Source organism: Lissotriton vulgaris, chromosome 6 (assembly GCF_964263255.1).
Source record: "Lissotriton vulgaris chromosome 6, aLisVul1.2, whole genome shotgun sequence".
Taxonomy (NCBI): Eukaryota; Metazoa; Chordata; class Amphibia; order Caudata; family Salamandridae; genus Lissotriton; species Lissotriton vulgaris.
In genome coordinates, this window is record NC_141694.1 from 1,127,837,034 (window position 1) to 1,127,862,758 (window position 25,725).

At 42.7% G+C, this 25,725-nt stretch overlaps 2 protein-coding genes across 3 annotated transcripts in view; both read right to left on the bottom strand.

The window, feature by feature from the left end:
* Nucleotides 1-25,725, bottom strand: part of RGS17 (regulator of G protein signaling 17) — a 320,291-nt gene that overhangs the window by 222,268 nt on the left and 72,298 nt on the right. The window lies entirely within an intron of this gene.
* On the bottom strand, nucleotides 23,344-25,413 carry LOC147708538 (zinc finger protein 862-like). The gene has a single exon (XM_086925360.1). The coding sequence runs from the start codon at nucleotides 25,411-25,413 to the stop codon at nucleotides 23,344-23,346; it is 2,070 nt and encodes a 689-aa protein (XP_086781486.1).

Sequence of the window (25,725 nt, forward strand, 5' to 3'; positions counted from 1 at the left end):
CTGTTGCACTCTTTGGAGCTGGAATAGTAATTTTTACCCCTACGCTATCCAGCGCATTCTCTACTGTTGCACTCTCTGGAGTGGGAATAGTAATTTTTACCTCTACGCTCTCCAACGCTTTCCCTACAGTTGCACTCTCTGGAGTGGGAATAGTTATTTTTACCCCCATGCTATTCAGTGCTTTCCCTACTGTTGCACTCTCTGGAGTTGGAATAGTAATTTTAATCCCCACGCTATCCAACGCTTTCCCTACTGTTGCACTCTCTGGAGTTGGAATAGTAATTTTTACCCCTACGCTATCGAACGCTTTTCCTTCTGTTGCACTCTGGAGTGGGAATAGTAATTTTTACCTCTACGCTATCCAATGCTTTCCCTACTGTTGCACTCTCTGGAGTGGGAATAGTCATTTTTACCCCTACGCTATCCAGCGCTTTCCGTACTGTTGCACTCTCTGGAGTTGGAATAGTAATTTTAACCCCTATGCTATCCAACGCTTTCCCTACTGTTGCACTCTCTGGAGTTGGAATAGTAATTTTAACCCCTACGCTATCCAACGCTTTCCCTACTGTTGCACTCTCTGGAGTTGGAATATTAATTTTTACCCCTACGCTATCCAATGCTTTCCCTACTGTTGCACTCTCTGGAGTGGGAATAGTAATTTTCAACCCTATGCTATCCAGCGCTTTCCCTACTGTTGCACTCTCTGGAGTTGGAATAGTAATTTTTACCCCTACGCTATCCAGCGCATTCTCTACTGTTGCACTCTCTGGAGTTGGAATAGTAATTTCTACCCCTACGCTATCCAACGCTTTCCCTACTGTTGCACTCTCTGGAGTAGGAATAGTAATTTTTACCTCAACGCTATCCAACCCTTCCCCTACTATTGCACTCTCTGGAGTGGGAATAGTAATTTTTACCACTAAGCTATCCAGTGCTTTCCCTACTGTTGCACTCTCTGGAGTGGGGATAGTAATTTTGACCTCTACGTTATCCAGCGCTTTCCCTACTGTTGCACTCTCTGGAGTTGGAATAGTATTTTTTACCCCTATGCTATCAAACGCTTTCCCTACTGTTGCACTCTCTGGAGTGGTAATAGTACATGTTACCCTTTCCACTATCCTACGGAAAAAATATTGTAATTTGTTTATTTTTTTACCTTTATATATATATATATATATATATATATATATTACCTACTGGCTATCGCCAGTAGGTATATATAGTTAGAATTTTTTCTCTATGGGACTTTTGAAAATTCTATGTCTAATAACTTTGGCGTTTGTGGACGGAATCGGCTGAAATTTTCAGGAAAATGGCACATTTTGTTTCTGAGCAGCCCCTGAAAATTTGGTGGGGTTTCGTCAAGGGGGGGCTGAGAAAAAAGGGGGGTCCCAAAACGCGTTTTTTGCATTGAGTTTTCCATAGGGCGGTTGGACTCACTTTTAGCTCGAACGGCTGAATGGATTTGCACGAAACTTGGCAAAATTGTAGGGACTGTTAGCCCGATGTGCCTTTGCTAGGTCTCAATATATGTGCTCCAGTAGTTTTTGAGAAATTAACGTTCAAACCAAGATATATATCTGTAACAGCGCTCTGGGCAGCGATCCGGTCCGCTTACTTTTCGCTTATCGGAACTTTGCGCGCAGAAAGCTGATTGGCTCTCCGGTGTCTGTCAACATTCTAAACAGTCCGGAGCGGACGCCATCTTGTCTCTCGGTAGGATCGAGAGAGAAGAAGAGGTGGAAAACGAAGGGGGAATTTAATGAAAGGGGGCAAGGTATCCCCCTCTTGACCCCCTAGGAATGTTGTTGGGGTTATTAAAGGGTCCCGTGGGGAAAATAAAAAAAAAATGATTTTTCACGGTAGAAGCGCGGCCGCGAACTGGTAGCGAAACGGGAATTCGCCATTTTGTGCTTCGTAAATTAAATTACTAGTTATAAGTGGGTGCGGGAGACGTATCCTAATCCCCTATGTTTCCTGAGGGTGGGTGAGGAGGCTGATATATGTTGATACATCTCTTCCAGCGGCTGTGCGTGAGCTTTTTTTTTTTTTTTGCTGCGTGACAGTCCGGAGCGGCCGCCATCTTGTCTCTCGGTAGGATCGAGAGAGAAGAAAAGGTGAAAAACTAAGGGGGAATTTAATGAAAGGGGGCAAGGTATCCCCCTCTTGACCCCCTAGGAATGTTGTTGGGGTTATTAAAGGGTTCCGTGGGGAAAATAAAAAAAAAATGATTTTTCACGGTAGAAGCGCTTCACGGGCCGCGAACTGGGCCGCAAACTCGTAGCGAAACGGGAATTCGCCATTTTGTGCTTCGTTAATTAAAGTACTAGGTATAAGGGGGTGCGGGAGACATATCCTAATCCCCTATGTTTCCTGAGGGTGGCTGAGGAGGCTGATATATGTTGATATATCTCTTCCAGCGGCTGCGCCATCTTGCCTTTTTTCGAATGCCACAATTTTGTCGTGCACGGCAGCCATTTTAGATGCCAGGCTGGTTCCAGGCTATCACCTAACCCTGCGGATGTAGTTTATGGCCCCAGCTGTAGAGAATTCAGACATGCCAATCCTCCTGATTCAGGCGTGTGAGTACTGATTTCAGTGCTAGTCTCCCGCCTCCCGATTTCTGCAAGCAAAAACCCGGGGGCATATTACGAACAACTAGCGATAATTTTTGTCTCTAACTTGTTTAGAGACAAAAATTATCGCCGCACATCGGCGATTTTTATCGCAGATAAACCTTGCTATTATCGCAGAAAAGTCAGCGATATTCATGTATTATCGACCTAATGCTCTTAGCCATGTTATCCACCTCCCATTGAAAACATGGCTAAGAACTGCTCAGGGCAGGTGTTAGATTTTGGAGATATTCGCGCTTAGCGCGAATATCTCCAAAAGTTGGTAATAGAAGGTAGCGATGTTAGGGACTGTTTCCAGTCGCTAACATCTTGGCACGCCACTTTGCATGTCATTAGTGATAAGTATCACTGACATGCAAAGCGGGGCCCAAGATGGTCGCTATCTCCTTTTAGCTGTCACTAACTGGTGTTAGCGACAGCTTGATAATAGGGAAATAATTTTATCTCCGCTTTCATGGTTTTTAAAGCCAAAAAAGCGGAGATAAACCCCCTTGATAATATGCCCCACGATTCCTTGGGGGTTTCAGCTGACAGGGCTTGGTATTGTGTTACATGGTAATTTTTCCATGAAACGTAAGAGGGTCGATGCAGGGGTTCTAGAAGAGGTGATAAACCATTTAAGCCTCATGAACAAGCGCATGGTCTTTAAAAGATTTGTGAAGTACTCGGGGCGGCGGTGTGTGTGTGCCCTCTTTCAGGAGCGGGCGGGGGGGCACTGCCAGCAACTTGCCAGGTCAGGTAGTGTTCAACACGTGCATCACCCTTTCTCTGCCTGCTATTGCGCTCCATGCTTCGGAAAGGTAAGAAAAAGAACGTGCATTTGAGTTTGAAATGTCCGATCCTGCAGCAGCACACTTCCAAAGCCCACACATGACAATAACCCGATTCAAGGCCCCATTCACCCGTTTTTAAAAAAATAGATAACACTCCAACAAAGTAAGGTTATAAAACTTTATTAACTACTAACTTTAACAAACGGAACAAAAACTAAAAACATTTAAACATTTCTCAACACAAAAAGCAACAATGGTTAGAAGCTGTCTTTTGTGCGAATAGTCCCAAGGCAGCACAACGTGCAGAGTTCTGGACGGCACCCAGGTGATGTCGCCTGGGTGCCACACTGGTTTAGGGATCCTACAATGCTGCTCCGAAAATTGGCGTGGGGCGTCCCGGGTGGGGCGGGGGGAGGCCTCGTCAGTAGCGGTCTGTTGTGCGAATAGTCCCAAGGCAGCACAACGTGCAGAGTTCTGGACGGCACCCAGGTGATGTCGCCTGGGTGCCGCACTGGTTTAGGGATCCTACAATGCAGCACAGAAAAACAGCGTGGGGCGTCCCGGGTGGTGCGGGGGGAGGCCTCGTCAGTAGCGGTCTGTGTCCAGTGTCACATGGCTGACACAACATGTACGACAGGCACCCAGGTGATGTCCAGTAAACTGCCGCACTGGTTTTGGTATCCTACAATGCTGCTCCGAAAATTGGCGTGCGGCGGCCCGGGGGGGGGCGTGGGGGAGCCGGCGTGAACGGGCCTCCCCAGGTGGCGGCCATCTAGCTGAGTTGCGCTCGCTCTTGCGGCCACAGCGTCTCGCTCACCATGTTGTTGAGTTGCTCCCACTCTTGCAGTGCAGCGATAGGCGGCTGCCACATGGCTCTTAAAATGGCGGACGGCTCATCGGTTTTGGGCCTGGTCCACTGAAATGGCCCTGGGACACTTTGGAACTCGGACGCTTGCCTGCTAGGGCTTGGGCTCCATTCTCGAAAAGCGTCCCCTCAGCCGTGAAGATTGTATAAAAGTCTTGGGGGCCCCCGACTCCCGCAGGCTTCCGGTGGGGAGCGGCTGCCATGATTGCTCGCGGAATGACCACGACGGAGCCACGAGATGGTGGTGCTCTCATGCTGACGCCAGCTTCAGTGTGAATGATCCAGAAACAAGGTGGGGCTTTCATCGTTTGGGAAAAAAAAATGTTCTAAACCAATGAAAAGTGTTATTTTTAGGTCATATGACCAAGCCTTCCATCTTTAGGAAACCAAAAGTAAAATGAACCAATGAAAAGTTTTATAAACAAGTCACATGACCTGTTATGCGACATAGGGCTACAAAAAGCGTAGAAAATCCGTTGGCACGTGAGGCGGCGTCAGTAGCGGACCGATGTGCGAATAGGCCGAAGGCAGCACAACGCGCCGAGATCCGGATGGCACCGAGGTGGTGTCCAGCAAATTGCCGCACTGGTGTGGCCATCCTACAATGCTGCGCCGAAAGACGGCGTGTCCAGCTGAATTGCGGTCACTGTTGCGGTACAGTGACTCGAACGCGCCGAGATCCGGATGGCGCCGAGGTGGTGTCCAGCAAATTGCCGTACTGGTGTGGCCATCCTACAATGCTGCGCCGAAAGACGGCGTGTTCAGCTGAGTTCCGGTCACTCTTCCGGCACAGTGACTCGAACGCGCTGAGATCCGGATGGCACCGAGGTGGTGTCCAGCAAGTGTGGCTGCACTGGTGTGGCCATCCTACAATGCTGCGCCGAAAGTCGGCGTGGGGTGCCCCGTTGTCTTATGAGGTGATGTCAGTAGTGGACTGATGTGTGAATAGGTCGGAAGCAGCACAAGGCGCCAAGATCCGAATGGCAAGTCCTGGATGTTGAGTGCCTCAGTTGAGATTTCTGAGCAGTGCTTGTAGGACTGTCTGAAGCTTATTTGCACCTGCTGCAGCTTCACTAGGTCCGGCGGAACTTTTTGCCTTTTCCTTTCTGCTTCTTTTCCTACAATGCGTTTCATCTGAAGACACGACCAGGTCCCTGAATGTGTGCAGGGGGACGCTATTGATTGAATGAACGCGCCGAGATCTGGATGGCACCGAGGTGGTGTCCAGCAAATTGCCGCACTGGTGTGGCCATCCTACAATGCTGCGCCGAAAGTCGGCGTGGGGTGCCCCGTTGGTTTATGAGGTGATGTCAGTAGCGGACCGATGTGTGAATAGGTCGGAACCAGCACAAGGCGCCCTGCACTGTTGAGCCTTTTTCAATGTCTGTTTTTTGTTGTTTCCCCTCCATCAAAAACAAAACAAAAATACAAGGCGCCAAGATCCGAATGGCAAGTCCTGGATGTTGAGTGCCTCAGTTGAGAGTTCTGAGCAGTGCTTGTAAGACTGTCTGAAGCTTATTTGCACCTGCTGCAGCTTCACTAGGTCCGGCGGAACTTTTTCCTTTTCCTTTCTGCTTCTTTTCCTACAATGCGTTTCATCTGAAGACACGACCAGGTCCCTGAATGTGTGCAGGGGGACGCTATTGATTGAATGAAAATGGCGGCTTGACACAAAGCTGACTCAAGCGTTACTGTTGGTGCTATACAGACAAAAATTGGTTTTCAGTTTGTACATTCTTCAGGTTTTTTTTTTCCATCCAAGTCTGATTGAGAGTTTGTAGAAAAATGGCTTCAGATTTTCCACATACTACTCTTCAACATTCTTCCTAAATGTAACAATGTGAAACTCACTAGGAGAACGGCTGTTTCTGTTTCCTTTCAAAATGCTGCCACCAATATTTTCTGAATGGAAGACACCATCTTGTAGCATAAAGGGCCGAAAGGGGTTCTGGTCTGGCCGATGGTTGGTGGAGACATTTTGACTATATCTTGGACCTGCCCGGCCTCGCCCAAAATGGCGCCGGTATAAATGGGACTCGTAACTCTTTGCCCGCAAATGTATATCTAGAAAATGTTATTGTAAGTGGCCCTGTCGTATTTTAATTACAAAATGTACGTCCACCGATTCCGCAACTGTTAGACACCTTTGTTCTTGTCACCTAATGGCCCGCTCGTTACGTTCTTCTACAGTGTAAATGTCTCCTCATCATATACGATTTCAATTTGCTCCGTGGCCGGCCCACGTGGTTATAGGCCCGTATTTGTATACTGACATTTTCACAATAAAGGTTTTTAAAACAAAACACGGTAGTAGTATTTTCATTTGTAAAGTTTTTACTTTTAGTGACTGTTTTCGAATCAGTAAAAGGCAAGTGAAATAAAGCAGTCCAATTACATGACGGATAAAAGGTATAATATGTAGGAACGCAGTAAAGATAAATGGTCAAGGGCAGTTGTGTTTTTCATGTCTGCAACATAAAGTGATCGATAAGAATCTGATAATCAGGCGTATCGGCGACTAAGACAGCAGGCCGAATCTCTTTTACTAAACGGCTCCGTCATGGAAGGAAGAAACGCCCTTTTTCTCGAAAAAGGAATATATTTTACTTGCAAGACAGTTGTAAATTTTCCGGGAAAGTACATTAGCCTGGAATATTATAACATATGTTTGAAAAAAAAATATTGTTCGAAAATAATAAAAAGCGTAATTTTTAGGTCATATGACCAAGCTTTTCATCATTAAATTAACAAAAGTAAAATGAACCAATGAAAAGTTTTATTAACAAGTCACATGACCTGTTATGCTTACGTTACGCGCTGCGCGCCGCGCCTCGGATCACTTCCGGGTGCGCTAACGCGGCGTGTCATAAAACGCATTACGCGACAACGTAGGTCAAGAATATAGTCAAAATGTCTCCACCAACCAGCGTTCGGAACACAACCCCTTTCAGCAGTCCAAAAAGTTCTGTTAAATGACAACAGAGGGGACAGGCAACAAGAACCATCAGTCAAAGAGGGGAGGGCAAGTTCTTCTCTTCCGGGTCATGTTGGGGCGCTACCGGAACTGATCGAATTGGTAGTCTACAGTGTTATTTGATGTTTCAGACTAAAGCTGGCGTCAGCATGAGAGCACTACCATCTCGTAGCTCCGTCGTGGCCATTCCACGAGCAATCATGGCAGCCGCTCCCCACCAGAAGCCTGCGGGAGTCGGAGGCCCCCAAGACTTTTGTAGAATCTTCACGGCTGAGGGGACGCTTTTCGAGAATGGGACCCAAGCCCTAGCAGACAAGCGTCCGAGTTCCAAGGTGTCCCAGGGCCATTTTAGTGGACCAGGCCCAAAACCGAAGAGCCGGCCGCCATTTTGAGAGTCCTGTGGCAGCCGCCTATCGCTGCACCGCAAGAGCGGGCGCATCTCAACTACATGGTGAGCGAGACGCTGTAGTCGCAAGAGCGGGCGGAAAACAGCTGAATGGCGGAAGAGGCACAGTGTAGCAAAAGCGGGCGGAATGGCAACTAAAACGATAAAGGGGCGCCCCACTACAGCTTGTCTTCAGGTCAAACGGATTGTGGGACAAGGTCCAGAATTGAAGAGTCATCAAAAGGCAAAAAGTTCCGCCGGACCCCGGGAGCCGGCCGCCTATGTCGGGGGCGATCTCAGGCTACACCAGTGCTATAAGACTTGGGGAGGGTGTCGGAGCCAAGCGTCTTCTCCGAGTCCATGGCCATCACACCGCCCCTCAGGGGCCTCCGTCAAGCTGTTTAGGAAGGTAACATATCACATTGTTTTCTAATGCAGTCAGGTCCACAAACGACACTCACTTACTTTGAGAATAGTGAAGCTGCAGTAGGTGGAAATAAGCTTCAGACAGTGTTACAAGCGCTGCTCAGAACTCTTAACTATGGCACCCAACATCCAGAACTTATGCTATTTGAGAATGGTAGTGACATCGAAGCATCTCAGGGACCAAAACCATTAACGTACTTTCACGTATGAAAATCTTACTTGGGAAGGGGGCAGGAACGAAGCGTCCCCTCCCAGTCAGCGCCACCACACCGTATGTTGAAAATCTGAAGCCATCGTTCTACAAAGTCAACCAAACTTGGATTGAAAAATCTAGAAAAATGTACAAACTGAAAACCAGTTTTGGTCTGCATAGCATCAGTAACAACGCTTGAGTCAGCTTTGTGTCAAGCCGCCATTTTGATTCAACAAAGCACAGGCATTGAAAAAGGCTGAAATTCAGAACTCTAAACTATGGCACCCAACATCCAGGAGCTTGCTATCCGGATCTTGGAGCCTTGTGCTGTTTTCGATCTATTCACACATCGGTCCACTACTGACATCATCTTATAAACCAACGTTATGTAAATAGTTTTTTAATAAAATGTTTTACCCTGTTTCTTTGCTGGTGTGTTGTCTATATTTTTAATATTTGCATAGGGTTTGTCGTTATTTTGTGCGGGATGGGTGATGGAGCCGAGCTGTCTTGCAGCCCTCATGGTGTGGAGCTCAGTTCATCTCACTATTTTCGTATTTCTCAAGAAGGGTTGTTCCTAATATTTCTATTTTAGCGAGGTCAAAAAGAGATCCAATTAGTGGCCTACTGATTTTGCTCGATTACTTTTATTTTTTTACACGATTTTTCACTATCTGCAAAGACTAAACAGAGTATTGCGACTTTGTGCTTGTTTGTAAATAGAGAATGATCCAAAGAGAACCAATTCTAAAACAGTAAATGCTTGGACAACAATCAATCAAATGGAGAGACAAGGAGGCACGACGGATTACAACGGGGGTAAAGGCCTGCGTTAACTACCCTTCAGTATCTGCAAAGAGAGAGTACTACTAAGGCAAAAGAGGGGAGGGGGGGGGCAGCGTTCAAAGCACATCAGCGTGCATAAATACGAAAATGTTTTTATCTATCACGTACTTGACATTTTAAAGCTTTTCATATTTGCTATTAAAAAACCAATGAAATTCACAGAAAAAACCATAGGTTATAGTGGATATATAGTTAGGAATTTGCATTTACAAAACCTTGAAAATTCAATGAAAAAACCATAGGTTATAGGCCATATATAGTTAGGAATTAGCATTTACAAAACCTTATTTTACTCGCATAAAACCATTGAAATTCCATATATAGTTAGCTAACTATAAGCGCTAACTATATATCGCGCACCCGCAATCCACTGCTGATGATGTCACATATTACATCATTCATGACATGGTCAGTGACATCACTGATGACATCACTGATGACATCTCAAATGACATCACTGATGACAACTCAAATGATATCAATGATGACATCTCAAATGACATCACTGATGACATCACTGATGACAACTCAAATGACATCACTGATGACATCTCATTTGTCATCACTGATCACATCACTCATGTGATAATACAATGAACCTCTTCAGACTCTAATATAACCTTACATACACTCAGTATAAACAGACACTCACAGACTGTCACTCATCCATGGAGTTACTCACACACCTAGTCAGTCATGCAAAGAATCAATCACACCTCCATTTCCTCAACTATACAGTTATACACATCTTACTTATTCAAACATATAATAACACATATTTACTCTCTTATATAATCCCTGATACAAGCTCACAGTGATCGATACAGCCACTCACACATTCACTGGCTCTTATGTTCAGTTATTTATATATCTCAACTCTCACATGTATTGTGTTTTACATACGTACTTACTTGCACATGTAGCAATGAGAAATCCATTCACTCACCAACACACCCATGCACAGTCAACCGCCCATATAGCTGTTTCCACATGCACTCTTGAACTCATACTCCTAGTGAATCAACTGCTTACACATCTATGCACAGAGTCACGCACCTCCCAGCCACCCACACACACACTCAGCCTCCCATTCAAATATTTGGGCAACCAATCAATAACCCATATGGCCACTCTTATAGGTACTGATCAACACATGCAGCAGCTTACACAACAACAAACATACTGATGCACGAATTAAGACAGTTTAGTCACTAACCCATGTACTCAGTGAGACACATTTAATCACTCACTCATACAGTCAGTCATGCACCTACTAAATTCTTCATCCAGACACTTATACATCCACTCATTCTTCAATATGTGAAACATATTTAAACTTTACAGACACATACAATCACTGGATGTTGTGATCAGTGATGTCATCAGTGATGTCACTGACCATGTCATGAATGATGTAATATGTGACATCATCAGCAGTGGATTGCGGGTGCGCGATATATAGTTAGTGCTTATAGTTAGCTAACTATATATGGAATTTCAATGGTTTTATGCGAGTAAAATAAGGTTTTGTAAATGCTAATTCCTAACTATATATGGCCTATAACCTATGGTTTTTTCATTGAATTTTCAAGGTTTTGTAAATGCAAATTCCTAACTATATATCCACTATAACCTATGGTTTTTTCTGTGAATATATATATATATATATATATATATATATATATATATATATATATATATATATATATATATATATATATGTATTAACAAATACATTTGTATGATTTTATTTTTACTTACATTAATTATTTATTAATTTTAAGGGCATTTAAATATTTTAAGTATGTTTAAGTTCATTATATGTATTATTTCATTAATTTTTAGTTAATTTAAAGCATTCAAAAAATTCTATATTATGGCTAACTATATTTTTTACATCGATATTTTTGATTCGATATTTTTGTACTTACCTGTTTGGAGATAGGAGGTCGATATTTAGGCATTCTATATTTTTACCTCGATATTTTGGTAGGTCGATATTTTGGCATTCTATATTATGTCAGTGATCTGCTTTCCGGATTAAACTGCCTGCTATTATGCCCAAGGTGCTAGTTTGACACGTCTGGCATATGGATTGATGGTGGCTGATGGGAGCGACATCACACCTGCCCACACTAGGGCAGCAGGTTGCTTTTAGTCAGCTTCGTGCACGAAGCCCAACGGTCTGCCAGTACATTGGAAAGGACAAAAGCAGAGTGAACCAATGCAAATGCTGAGGCTTGTGTTGGTTGCCGTTATGCCCTTCCCTTTCTCAGAGCACGCTCAGTGATTTGGGATAGCAGTCTGAATTAGGCTGGAATGGAAGCAACAGGCACAAACAGGCCATTATTTTGAGCCTCGTGATAGATTCAATTGAAAGCACGTAAGGAAAACTAACAGTATCTTAATGTATGATGATTCCAGTAGAAAGAGTAAAAACGATTAAGTGCATAAGGCTAAACAAAATCTAGATATATAAATGTGCATATGCGTTGTAACAGGTCTTGAGGAAAATGTACTGCTGTGCTTTAAGAGCAAAAGATCAAGATATACAGCTATTGCATCAAAAAATTTAATTGTTTAGGAGAAACAAATTACATAGACCTTGGAGCAGAGGTCTTCAAACTATTTTGGTCTGAGCCCCCCTTAAGCAAATTGTTTTGAAGTTGGGCCCCAGGGATGATCACAGGGGGCAGGGATCATGAGAACATTTCAGGGGTGCTTTTCTGAAGCTCGGAATCCACACTAAAAATTCAGCACCAAGCAAGAACAGAATTGACCACAGAAACTACTGCCCCTAATTGAGGTGCTGTCGGCCCCAATTTACTGCACCTGCTGCACTAATGAATGCTGTAGCCCTGAGAAACAAGCTATTTCCTCCTCTTTTATTCCTCCTCCACCATGTCTGACCATCACTTCAATCTCAAAACAAGTCCAGTCTCTGTCGGAAAGAAAATTAGCTACTGCATGCTTCCTCAGTTGTTTTGCACCAATGGCGTCATCTGCCCTAATGCTAGCAAGGACAAAGATCCCCCATGCCCAAATTCTATTGTAAAACCTTAATAATTGTGATGCAGTGGGCCCCTTGGCAAAAGTGTCACTGTACTTACTTCACTAATATTAGCTGCTGCCTTGCTGTGACCTCTGACCTTTCCCAACATGGGATCCCAGCTCATACCAACCCTCTTCCTCCCATCCCTCCTCACCCTCTCATCTCTCTGATGCCCAAATCAAGATGTCGCCTCTGTTTAATTTTCCCCCTCCCTTGGGCCATTGCTCCAAGGCTCAAAGAAACACTGGCGCAGGAAGTGTGCTCTAGACCTCTTATGCAGCTGCAGCATCACAATAGGTATAGTCTAGATTCTTAGCATTAATATGTATATTTTTAAAGCACTTGTTTTTATCTTAAACAGCATTTTGCTGGAGTCTGTTTTATACATTGTAATGCAATTTTAAAACAATGACATTCACAGTGCTTTCTGTCACAGACAGGGACATTGTACCACTATAAACAAGCCACTATTCATCACTGCACCAATCAGGATTTAATTCTGTGACTCAGTCGTCACACACAAAGATATCTGCAGTAATCACATTGGCTAACCGAGGTTTCATAAGGTGAAATCGTATATTTCTTTTTGGTTAGTTTTACTTGCATTTATTTTTCAACTAAGGTGTGTGTGTCTTCATTACAAATATAATTACATCTTTAAAAATAGAACATAGATTTGATATTGCATTTTACAAAATGCAACATAGTCTCGCAGATATTAAGATGTAGTTTCTATGACAAACCAGATGTCTCTAACTGCATAACCTTAAAGTCCTTTTACAATGGTCACTGTGGTGCAGTAATTGTGTGCAGGACAGGTGACCGTCATGTCTGTCAATGCCCCAACGGGGATGCTAGGTGCCTTCCATTTATCACTCTTCTGACTGCAATCTCCACCCTTGAAAATAAAATCTGAAACATTGAGAGCACTTTATCCTCACCAGCTCCAAAATACAACAATTCAGCCATATGTCCTGTGAGCTTGTACTTGTACAAAGTTTATTGTTCACGAAAAAGAAAAATCCCTTGTTTTTTGTGCTTCCCAACAAGTAGTTCTTAAGTACTTTTCTCTTTGATACCTTTCAATGACCACCAGTAGTTTAGATAGGAAACTCTCTGTTTATATCACCCACCTCACCTTTCCGAGTTGCTGAAAACTTTCACAGTATAAACAGGATTGGGTTTTAGTTTCTCTGCAGACTTTCCATTCGATTCCCCAACGGATTTACCCTGTAGCCTGATGACCCGGCACTACACAACGCCCTATACCCAAAATTGACTATTAATTGATCATTTCTATTAATCCCTGGCTGTGAAGCAGCAGTGTTTAAATTGACTTTAACCCCTAATTTGACTTTTCAGGGACACTGGTGAATCACCCCCCTGGGCCATCTGCCCGTGGGCCACAACCTTCCCAGATTTAGTTATTTTCTTTCTTTTTAGTTCGGCAAATTTCTCTAATCTGGGAGACTTTAAATTCCTTCTGGAGGATCCCACCTGCACTATTAGCAATACCTTTATTTCAGACTTGGCAGCCATGAACATTTTGCTTCACAATGCTGGTCCCACCCATAACGCTGCCCATCTGCTTGACCCTCATTTTTCTAACTTATCCAATCTTGAATGTCCTGCAGCTACTCCTCTGTGCTGGACTGATAATTTTTTAGTGGATTTTAGTCTTGCGGTGTCACAACTCTCTCACACGGCATATGATAGTGTCACAAAACCAACTAGGAATTGGAAAAATGTGGATATTGCCAATTTTAATAATTTTCTTTCTATCAATGCCCCCATTTTTAAAAACATTTTTGTTTTGGACCTTGTGTCAGCCTTAACACTTGTCTTCCATCTCTGTTAGGAAGATAAATAATCACCATCCCCCTTCCCCTTAGTTCGCCGAAGAGTTAAAAAGTGAGAAAACTAAATGTAAGAACATGGAAAGACGGTGGCAAAGGGCTTATGTGCCTGAAGCTAAAACTGCCTATCTTCTGCTCAAAAGAGTGTATCATTCTCGCTATAGGTCCGCACGTGCAAACTATGTCTCTTCGACCATTACAGATGCTAAAAACTGCCCCAAAACATTATTCAAGATGGTCAAAGAACTATCTTGTTCTGCAACTTCACCGGCTACCCCCAGTCTGAATGAAACGCAATGTGAGGACCTTGCCCAATTTTTTAAAAATAAAAATAAAGTAAAAGCAATATACTCCGCATTGGCTGGCAACAAATCTCCCTCTCTTAATATGCCTACTTCTACTCATGTTCAATCTGGCGCTTTGCCCGATTGCAGAGATGCACATGTCACTGACCCCATGAAATAATTGGAAACCTGGCCACTTTTAGACATTACTACATTTAACAACATTTAAGTAGTATTTAATCTGGATCTCCTTGTGACCTCCTTCCTATTACAGCAGCTTAACCCACCAGTATTGCATTGCAGCAGCCTAACCCACCAGCACTTTTACATATCATAGACCTTTTAAATGCATCCTTAAAGGAGCCAATTCTGACCCTGCGCTACTTATAAACTATCAACCAATTTCCCTGCTTCCCGTTCTCTCAAAAATTTTAGAGAGTCATATCAATAACCAATTGTCCAAGTTTACTGAAACTTATGGCCTACTCTACTGAGACCACACTTCTAGGCGTCACAGAAATGTTGTGCCAGAATCTAGATGCAGGTGACACGATGGCTCTTGTGCTATTAGATTTCAGTGCAGCCTTTGATACGATATCCCATGCCGTACTCAAAAAGGCCCTACAATCTATAGGGGTCACTGGCTCTGCTTTGAGCTGGCTATTTTCTTTCCTCACGAATTGTACCTTTCAGGTATTTTCTTCCTCAGCCAATTCTAAGACCTATTCTTCACCTAATGGAGTCCCACAGGGGTCTATTCTTAGCCCTCTGCTATTTAACATTTATGTTAGACCCCTGGCAGCAATTGTTGAAGAGTCTGAGTTGTCGCTCCTCTCTTATGCTGATGACAGCCAGATTATTTTCTCTCTTTCAGCTTGAAAGACCACAGAGCTTCAGCTCTAAGGACGGGGCTCAGTAACGTGGCATCATGGATGGTAAACATCGTTTACCACAAAGTTTTTACAACGCGGTACCTTTAGCACGCATCCCTTACAACGCAAGTCATTACCACGACTTGCGCTGGAGGGCGCTAAAGGATTAAAAATAGTAAATTTACTATCCCAACACCTTCCCTAGGGTCCACCGGGACTGGTGTTAGAATAGTAAATTATACTATTCGAAATCCGCACCCCCAACGCAAGTCGTGGTAACGACTTGCGCTGTAAGGGATGCGTGGTAAAGGGATGCGTTGTGACGGTACGCGTTCTACCGGTATGAAAAGAACTAGATTAGCAAACAAAAAAATACATACTGCCCGAATATAATCTACATATCATTTGCACTTGAAGTGATTGACTTTCAAAATAAGCCACATAATGAATAACAAGGAATATTGATATATTATTTATTTTTATTAATTGTTATAAAGTAGAAAAATGATTATTTAGTTCATAGATTTTTTTTCCTTCTTTTTCTTTTCTTATTTCATAAAAGATTTTTTTTTATAACTTTATCAACATACATAAATATTACAAAGACAGAGGAAAAATACATAGAAAGACATATACAAAACGCAATTTAGGTCGATGTTTTCACAGATGCAGGCAATATGGTGTTAAACAATGCGCGTTTCGGCCTGTGGCCTTCATCAGGTAACCTGTCCTACATATATGGCACAAATTTATACAAGACAAAAAGTGACATAAATATCTTATATGTGTCCTAGACCGTCTTGAAAGTATTCTCAAGTAGATATATTAATGTCTTGAGATGTTACTTAGTATTACTAAATACCATGATTACATAGTTCCATGAAGTTCTAATTAAGAGTGACTGTAGCTACAGCAAACTTTTAGTGCAGACAGCGTTTCTTCTTTGAAGAAGTCTTCTTGATTGTAATTCAATGTACTCGGTCTTGGGGGGTTCTGTTTAAGCCAAGTTTGTAACGATGATTACAGCAACGAAAAGCCGGAGGCTTACTTTTTCTTTTGTAGTGGCAATCGTTGCAGTCCTGATTTAACTATTATTCTGTCTTAGTTAATGAATCGCCCCACTGGGGTGTCTTTGCTGGCTAGTCACGTATACCCGACGGTGTACGCGTTCTACCGTCATACATCCGTCATGGATGCACGCTAACTTTCTTAAGCTCAATGGTGAAAAAACAGAGGTCCTGGTTCTGTGCAAAGACAAAAATCTCTGGGGTCCACAACATTGGCCTACAGAAATGGGTGCGTTCCCGCAACCTTCCATTCATGTTCGTACCTCGGCTTTATTATTGACAAATCATTATCTATCTGTCAACAAGCCATTAAGATTACTGCAACATGTTTCACCATTTTGAAATGGTTGAGGAAGATTGTGTGGATGCTGCCTAGCTCAACCAAAGAACCGTAGTCCAGGCCCTTGTAACATCTAACCTGGACTACAGCAACATCCTCTACCTGGGAGCAAATAAAGACGTAATAGGCAAGCTGCAGCGGGTGCATAACTCTGCTGCCAGATTACTTTGTCAGGCTTCTAGAACTGCCTTGATCTCCAGTTCGTTGAGGAACCTCCATTGGCTCAAGGTCGAAAAACAGGTAAAGTTTAAAGCTCTGATTTACAGGTTTTGAATTAAGCATGACAGAGCCTCCCTTTACTTACAAAACTTGGCCCGTCCCTACGTGCCCTCTCGTACTCTTGGGTCTACCACACAGGCCAAATTCTAGGTGCCTAAGGTCAGTTTATCCCACACGGGCGGACGCTCATTCTCGTATTTAGGTCCTGTACTGTGGAATGCTCTCCCTCTGTCTCTTCGCACTCAGTCTAACTTCATACTGTTCAGAAAGTCACTCAAAACCTGGCTTTTTAACCAGTAGGTTTCTCTCTATGATCTGCTATTTCTTGATAGTGCCGGGAAACCCTTTTTGGGTAGCTGTTGCGCTGATATATAAATTTAAATAAATAAAATTAAAATAAATACATTTGTCCTCGAGTTGTGTGTGTGTTTTTATATGTAGTTATTCCAAGTGGAACAGAAAATAATGGATTTTTTTTTCTTTTTAGCCTGGTCTTTAACCCTAACTTCACACTCGCTGGCCTCCGCAGTGCCACTTAGTAGAACCGTCCCTTCACTTGTGGCTTTTAACTGCTGCATGTAAATGAAGACAGCCTAGAACAGCGACTTTCGCGCTTCCAGGCTATCTTCATTTACATGTAATTGCAGAACTATTTGCCCCCCACCCACCCGGCAGCACATACACGCCTCCTCCCAGGGGGGTGCACCCCACAGTTTAAAGACCTCTGCCTTCGGGACTCTTTAATCATCCCAATGCTATTGACTACAAGGCGAGTCTGGGGACCCTTTGCCGTGCAGTACCTTCCTCTGGAGTCTGACTGCCTTCAGGTTCAGAAGAATCAGTTTAAAGTAAAATATTTGGAAATATGTGCTCAGGTTAAATCTGGTGTGCTCCAAAGGGTAAAGAAATATACAGTACAAGGGCCACCGTGCAACTGCAAAACCAATGCTATTACAGCCGAGATGGAGACACGATCGTCTTGATACTGCTTTGTTGAATTTTTTCAAAACATATTTTGCTGGTGTAGTTGGTTGTTTCTCTGAAGTGTTTAAATTGGTAAAAAAAGTTTCAGGACCGGAAGTGAGTGCCCAAGATATGCTTAGCCAGTCCAAGCTTTTTGCCAGCATCCCCATGGTTTCTGGGATTTGGAGTTTAACTTTTAGAGATGATTGCTAATTTGTGTTTACAGTTAATAAAACTGTATAGTTTTGATTTTTAAGAACCTCCAACCACACAGTTCAAGCTTTCTGTTGGCAAAAAGGCATAATGTCAGCTTACAGTAGGCTCATTGGTTACTACTGGTTGGCTTTACTGTCACTCATTTGCATGCTTCACATTCATTAGCTGTGTGGGCTTTCCTTCCTTATCTTGCATTTGTCTCTCCCTAGAGCATAGACACATATCTTTCTCATTCTTGGCTTCGCCCCGCCTGTTCTGCATTTCTCTCTCTTAGATGTTGCCTCTCGCCTTCCACCCTCACCCTCTGGGTTGCTAATGTCCCATCCATGCTCTTTGTGATACTTCCCCCATGCCTGTGTCTTTTGCAATGCTTCCTCCATACTTGCAACCTTTGTGACTTATCTGGCAATAACCAAAGATAAACTGGATATGATTGAACTCTCTTTTGAAAGTGCAATTCTGATGAAGTATACATCTAAGGCAGAGAAGCATAGAAGTAACTTCATAGTCAACAACTTCTAAATGCTTCTGTGTTCAAGCAGCCAATATATTCGGATGATGCATGCATGCAAACATGACAAACATCCACTGATGATAAGCAGATCTATTGTTTAGGGGATAAGGTCTGGCTGACAGCCTGATCAACCCACTATTTCAGAAGTATTAACAGGGATGAGTAAAAATATGTCCCTGTGGCTGAAAGCTATCAGATGGAAGACCTCATCATTAGTGAAGTACCTGCCCCATACATCCCTACACAAATGCGTACTACCATGGTTGAATAAACAATGAATGCTCGCAATCTCAGAGTCCATTGGACACATTCTTAGGTCTTTATAATGAGAAGTTGCATCTTCAGAGGAGAAAGTGAGTCCAAAATCAGAGGATATTCAGGCTCACAGCAGCTGTTGATGAATCAGTAGATTTGTTTTTTGTTTTGCTTTCTGTGGATGTTGTGTGCTCATTTATGTATAATAGGGTGTATTAGTTGACGTAGAGAAGAAACATGTGAAGATTTTTAAGAATGTGCCCTTCTGAAACTTTGGGTTGATAAGGCTGTCTTTTTAAGCTACTAGTTGGTTCAAATAAAGGTAAATGGCTGGGAAGGAGTATTCTTATTACATTCCTATTCTGTTGCTAATGTGATTTGTTTAATCCTTTTGTGAGATGTCTGCATGCCCTCTTTGTTCATGGACATCAATTCACCAAACTGCTAAATGTAGCGGAAGTGACATCATAAACCCTTTGACCTTAATGATGTCACAAGAAGTGACATCATATGACCTTTGACCCTGCATCATCTAAGAAGTGATGCCACATAAGCTTAATCCTGATGACATCACAATAATTCACATTGCTGAAGGTACATAATTGACTTAATTAATGTTCTATTTTGTTCTAGGGGAGAACAAAGATTGGGATTTCTCTTCCCTGAGAAAATGTGGGATTTACTAGTATTTTTTAATGCACAAAGTTCACATACATTTGCTAGAAAGCCATAGTATTTAAAAAAAATACTCACTAAATATTCATGCCCTTTCATGGGGTGCCAAGCTACTGAGATTTGACAGTCCCCATGAGTTGACCCAAATATGTTTTTAAAATGCCCTATGGGTGACCCTTTTTGTAAACAAAAGACCTTCATTGCTAGGGACAGTGTTTTGCCATGGTGGCCCCTTTTGACCAGACATTACATACAATATGCCAGTGCTAGAATGATCCTAATACCGTTTCTCTTGCACTATGGAGGTCCTTTACATCACAGCTTGTGTTGAAATGTCAAGGACCACATTTTGTTATGGAGGGCCCCATGACCTTGCTACAGTTCCCATATGCCAAGTATTTCCTCCAGTGAGCCATCACAAGCAATTTGCACAGGTGCCAACTATGCCAAGGATTTCCTTCAGGAGGCCAGCACTGGCAGTTTTTCATGGTTGCTCCATACCAAAATGTACTTACACAGTGCCAGCAGTAGCATTTTGCTGAGGGTATCCCATATGCAAATATTGCCTCCAATATTCCAGTGCCAACATTTTGTCAAGGTTGGTTCTATAAAATGAGAAGCATGTCAGGTCCAACGGTGAATCTGCATGCAGAACAACACATTCTCACTTACATTCACTTATTAACATTCATTCTATCATTAGCACTGGCTTGCGCTCATTCATTTTCACATATGCACTCACTTCCTGAATCACTCATTTGCACTCACTCACTCTTACTCTGACTCACTCATACTTACTCACTCATTTTGACACACATCCACAATTCCATAAACAAACACATTCTCACACATATACACGCTCTCTCACCCAAACTCACTCTCACCCACATGCACGCACAAAACATACATTAGAACCCCTTTATTTTTCTTATCTAAGATGCAAGTGAAGGTACAGATCATGCTGCTCCATTTTTTATTACACTAATGGTGAACAGTAAACAATTATTCACTAGTAATGCAACAAAAATGAGCAGAAGACTCTGATAATGAGAGTCACGCATGTGTTCTTGGCACTGATTTTGCTACCTCTGAGTCCAGGGTTTTCAAATGCAGTGTCAGGGGTAACAACAGGCAAGCTAGGTGTCGTAACTGTGACCCCTGGCGATCCCTAAATGACATCCATGTCTTTGTACACCTGTTTTATTACGTTGTTTATATTTTTATGAGAAACAGTTATTGCAATGTATTTTTATGATCTTGGTGATGAAAATAAAGATGACGATAATGATGATGAGGATGCATGTATGAATTGCAAATGTTGGCTGGGATGCATGGTGAAATACTGATTATGCTGCATTGATACAGAACCAGTCTCATCGTCCTTATGCATTTGTTTCTGTTAAGTACTTACTCCATCCGACTTTAGGAACGTTATCACTCCCTCCCAAGAATTATTCTCCAATCTCCTCAGTTATTTGTATGATAAAATCTCAAAAATAAATGCTAATTTTCACACCTTCCTTGGACCCTCCAAATCTTAAAACCTGCACTCAGTTTCTACTATCAACCCATCTTTGCTTAATGTCCATCTCTATATTGCGAAGACTTCAGGTCATGACTTACTTATATAAACTCTGGCTCCTCATTAGACCTTTGTTCACCTCAACTCTTCAACTTAGATCTATCCTGCTCTCATCGATATCTGCAGTCTTTCTCTGGAATCTGTTACAATTCCTGATTCTTGGAAACATGCATTACTTGTGGCAGTCCTAAAAATCAATAAGGTTGACCCTACCATTCTAAGTAACTTCTGCTGTATTTCCCTCTTACAACTGCCTATAAAAATATGGGCGAGACAAGAAAATACGCAGCTCTTCACATATCTTGAGTTAAACCACTTACTAGTGGAAAAGTGGAGAAGTGTGGCTCAATGGTTAGAGCAGCAGACCTTGATGCAGAGCTCTGGCCAGGGACCAGGGTTTGATTCCTGCCTCGGCGGGATCGGGCTTAAATTCCTCTGACCGGATATTCTCGCCTCAGTGCCGAATCTAAGCATGGGCCCCACGCTGCAACTCTGGGCAATAGCTTGCTTAGTCTCCACAACGGCCCCCGATACACAAGGGATGCCTGGTTTCACCATGGGATGCCCAGGAGTGGACACCTCACAAGGAAAAGCCAGGAAGGGTTCCCTTGTGGTAGGAGTACAAGCGCCGGGATGCTTACGGGTTGCTGTTCGCGCTATACAAATACAACACATTTACATTACATTACAGCATACTCAACCTGACTTTTTTTTTACAGCATTGCACTGATTCTGCTCTTCTTGTAGTTATTGAGAATCCGAGAAGTATCATAGACCAGACAGGCTCTGCTCTCTGGTCCCACTATATCTCTCTGCCGTCCTTGATACAGTCTCTCATGCTACAGTTATCTCTCCTTTTCACCATATAGGAATTTTAAATACAGTTCCTTTCTATTCTCACTAGCAGAACTAATATAGTTTTCCCCTTTTACTATTTTCCTGTTCTGCGCAGATGAACTCCAAAGCTCTGAAGCATTGGCATTGAAAAGCAGCCAAGTTCTGACTTACTTGTAATATTCCTGGGAAGATGACCGCCTGACCCCCCCAAGAGGAACTGATTGAATACAAATAGTATAAATTTGAAAAATTATTTGCTGGGTGGAATAAAAATGCATGGGAAAGTGAAATATGGGCGGGAACATTGATTTAAATACTGAATGAAGATGATTTCATAACTGGTATGATGTGATGACCTCTACTCGTCTTGTGACCAATCAAACCAAGGGAGTACATGAATTTCCAACACTAGGGAGTGGTACATTACCCTGGAAAATGGTATAACTAAGGTAGACTTAGCTAGTTAGATTGTCCGACTTTTCTGAGTAGCTGACCTGTCACTGACCCAACACACGCTATAAGAGATCGAGAGCAGAGGTGCTGGCGGAGCTCTCTGTCAGAAGAATCGGGAATTGCTGAGGGAGGAGAATCGATAACCCATTCGGGGTCCGACTGTTAGCTGCAGAGAGGGGTGTGATTCTGGTGTTGCACTTAGCTGAGGGTACCTGTGCTGACCTGCATCTGTCCTGTTCTGATCCATATTGGTCCGCACCTGTCTTGTCCTGATCTTTACCTGTTCGGTCCTGTTGGCACCTGAACTATCAGGAGTCCTGTTTCTTTGTCCCAACCTGTGGCCAGGGTTGGTCTTCACACCATTCTAGGTAAATATAAATCTGTGTGGATATGTCATTGTATTTTTTCCCTTTTTCACCCTTCCCAGGTATTCATGCCTAAAAGAAATATTGTAATATTTTTTAATATTATTGCATTTGTTATTAATTTCCTCATTGAAAAGGCTTTAACTGCTATTGTATGGACTGTGACCAATGTTCCCTCTAATTTTTTTCCTCTGTGTGCGGCAGTGGAGGGTCTCTGTGCGCTGCAATCATGGCTATGTGCGCCAAGAACAAGACCACGCGCGTGTGCAGCGCCAAATGTCACTCCAAACGTTGGCTTAAAAAAGTGAAAAGATGGTGCATTTTCACACAAACAGCTCCACGTTAAGCTTTTGCATATTGGATAACGACGACATTGATTGGTTACACAGGCAAGTAAACTTAAGGTTTAGAAAAGCACAGGCAAGTACACTTAAGGTTTAGAAAAGCACAAGACTCCAAAAGGTGGTACCATCATAAGATTTTACTAAATATTTTTAACTGGAGCACTGTTCATTGGGTGGGGAAATGTTGAGAGCCTATACAATATCACATATACACAATAAGTTACAAAATTACATAACATTTACAATTTGATGTGAAAGTTACTGAGTAATGTTGGGCTATCCCGCCAGGGATAGTTTGTAAAACTCAGACACATGCAAAGATGGACTGTGGGAGAAGGATGTTCAGACAAGTCAAGTGGCATCACTAGATGGGTGACAGGCTTGCTTCTCACGGCGATCCTTGCCATTTTTCCAGTGCAGATAAACTTTATCAAGGTCAACTTTCCCATTCAGGAGGTAGGCCTTTGTCCTCATCAGCATATCCAAATGCTTCTGCTCTAGTCTATTCCTCAATTTGCTCTTGATAGTATTCATGAGGCTGAATCCTCGTTCACAATCTGCACTAGATGCTTGAAATGTTGCACAGACATCAACTAGCTGAGACACCACACTATATTGAGCAGCATTGCGTACAGTGAAATTCACCATGTCTTGAAATGTGGAAAATAAACCACCCTTTACATGTTCTGCCACCACATATTTATAGTCTCTGTATTGTCGAACAACATCTTCTGGTGTTTCACAATCACCCAGGACCAAGACATTTTTATACTTTTCAACAAGTCTTAGTATATTCTCAGTCCCAAAATCAAAATGTGACTGTGTTGACATTGCCTGGATTTCAAAACTTGCCCATTCTTTCAGTTCATCCTCAGGGAACCTTTTTTGCATGTGCTCACAAAGAAGGGAAACAAAAGACAGAATAGGCCCACTATCAAATTCTTGCCTTTCCTTGTACAACACCATCATCTCTCTTACATTGCTGCTCCAAAAGACAGTATCCCCCAAATACTGTTCCTTAATTTGGCCAATCTTTGCTCTTGCATACTGTACAGCTTCAACAGTAGTCAAAGAACTTTTTTGGAACACTTTGCACAATGATGCAAATTCACTCAGAATGTCATTAAGTACTGCAAGGGAAATATGGTAGTTTGAGTCAGATAGCTTTTTGTAACAATATTTAGCAACTGGATCATTCTCTTCAACTTTCTCATGCTCAAAGTACTTAAGAACAGCCTCGTAATTCCGAATTAGTGCTCCAACTGCAAAATGCCTCGAAAGCCACCGGACTTCATTCAATGGTCGAAAAGAGACCACTTCACAGTCAGTGACTAATGCCATTTCATCTAGCTTGGACTTCTTTGCAGGTGATCTGGAGAACACAGTGTAGACAGTCCTCAATAATGTCTCCATCTCTTTAATCATTGGAACCCTCTTCCAGGCATCATCAACTCCCAAATCTTCTCGATGAGCGACACAATGCTGCTCAACTAGATGGGGAATAGATTGTTTAAGGCGAGTAGCAACACCATTATTTTTACCCAGCATCACAGACGCACCATCGGATGTGAACATGACCATTTTCATAAGGTCCAGTTCATTGGCAGTGTAGAATTCCTTCACAGCAGTAGTGATGGCCTCAGCATTACAACTAGTCAGCTTCACTATGCCCCCAAACTGTGTTTTGTGCTCTGTTGAGGTTACAGGTCGGTACTTGAAGTACAAAATGAGCATTTTTGTAACAGAAATATCGGTGCTCTCATCAATTATCAATGTGTGATACAAAGCGTTACGAAGTTCTGCCATCCCTTCACTGTGTATCACGCTATTGATGGCCTCAAGGAACTCAAAGGCATAGTTCTTGCTCCTCCAGCTGTCTGGTATCTTCACATACAAAGCTAGATGGTCATGGATGTCTTGTACAGATAACATGGAAGTATTCATCTTGACTGCCAGCAACACATTGTTGATGAGAATCTTTATCTCCTCAGGCAGGGATCTGTGTCGTTCAACTACTTCCATCCTATTTGCTTTGTCAGTGGCAGTTTCTGTCAGCATTGCCCGCACTCCAAAACCAAACCTGGCAGCAGCACTTCTGTTTCTCAATATCACCATGGCAGACTCGTGAACTTTGCTAATTAGATGGCGTTTCAGGTAATCCAGTTTCCAGCCATCACTCCATTTCTTCCCTGTGGAAAAGTCCCCAACAATCTTGGCTTCTGCACATGCTTTGCAAATTAAGCCCACGTCTGGACTGTATTGAAATAGTTCCCCAAGTTGCACGCGAACCTTGCTTCGTGATTTCTGTGTCTCAGCCTCCACAATTTCTTTCATCCACTCTTCCTTGAAGACAAGGCAACATTTCTTCCTTTGTGGTGAAGTATCACACTCTGCAGAAGGTACAGCTTTGCGCTTGAACATATTTGCAATAACTGGGTTTAGCCTGCTATTCCACAAAGCCTGCAAAATAAAGGAACATGGTTAAAGTTGAAGCCTATGCTCATGATTGCAATCGGTCACATAATACTGAGGCAGCGTCGGCAAAACGTAGAGTGTAATTACCTGGATTTTTCTGTTCACTGCAGTGTCCTTTCAAACTTATAAGTAGCACTGTCCGTAAAGCCTGCAATAGAAGTAAAGATTTTTACAGCACATTGTGAGTTTTTGATACAGAAATATACCATGTGCACCATAAGGGGACTCTACCAAACAATTACCTGTTGTCCTTGTACT

Coding starts and splice junctions, on each gene's coding strand:
- LOC147708538 (XM_086925360.1), bottom strand. CDS start 25,413: ATGTTCAAGCGCAAAGCTGTACCTTCTGCAGAGTGTGATACTTCACCA.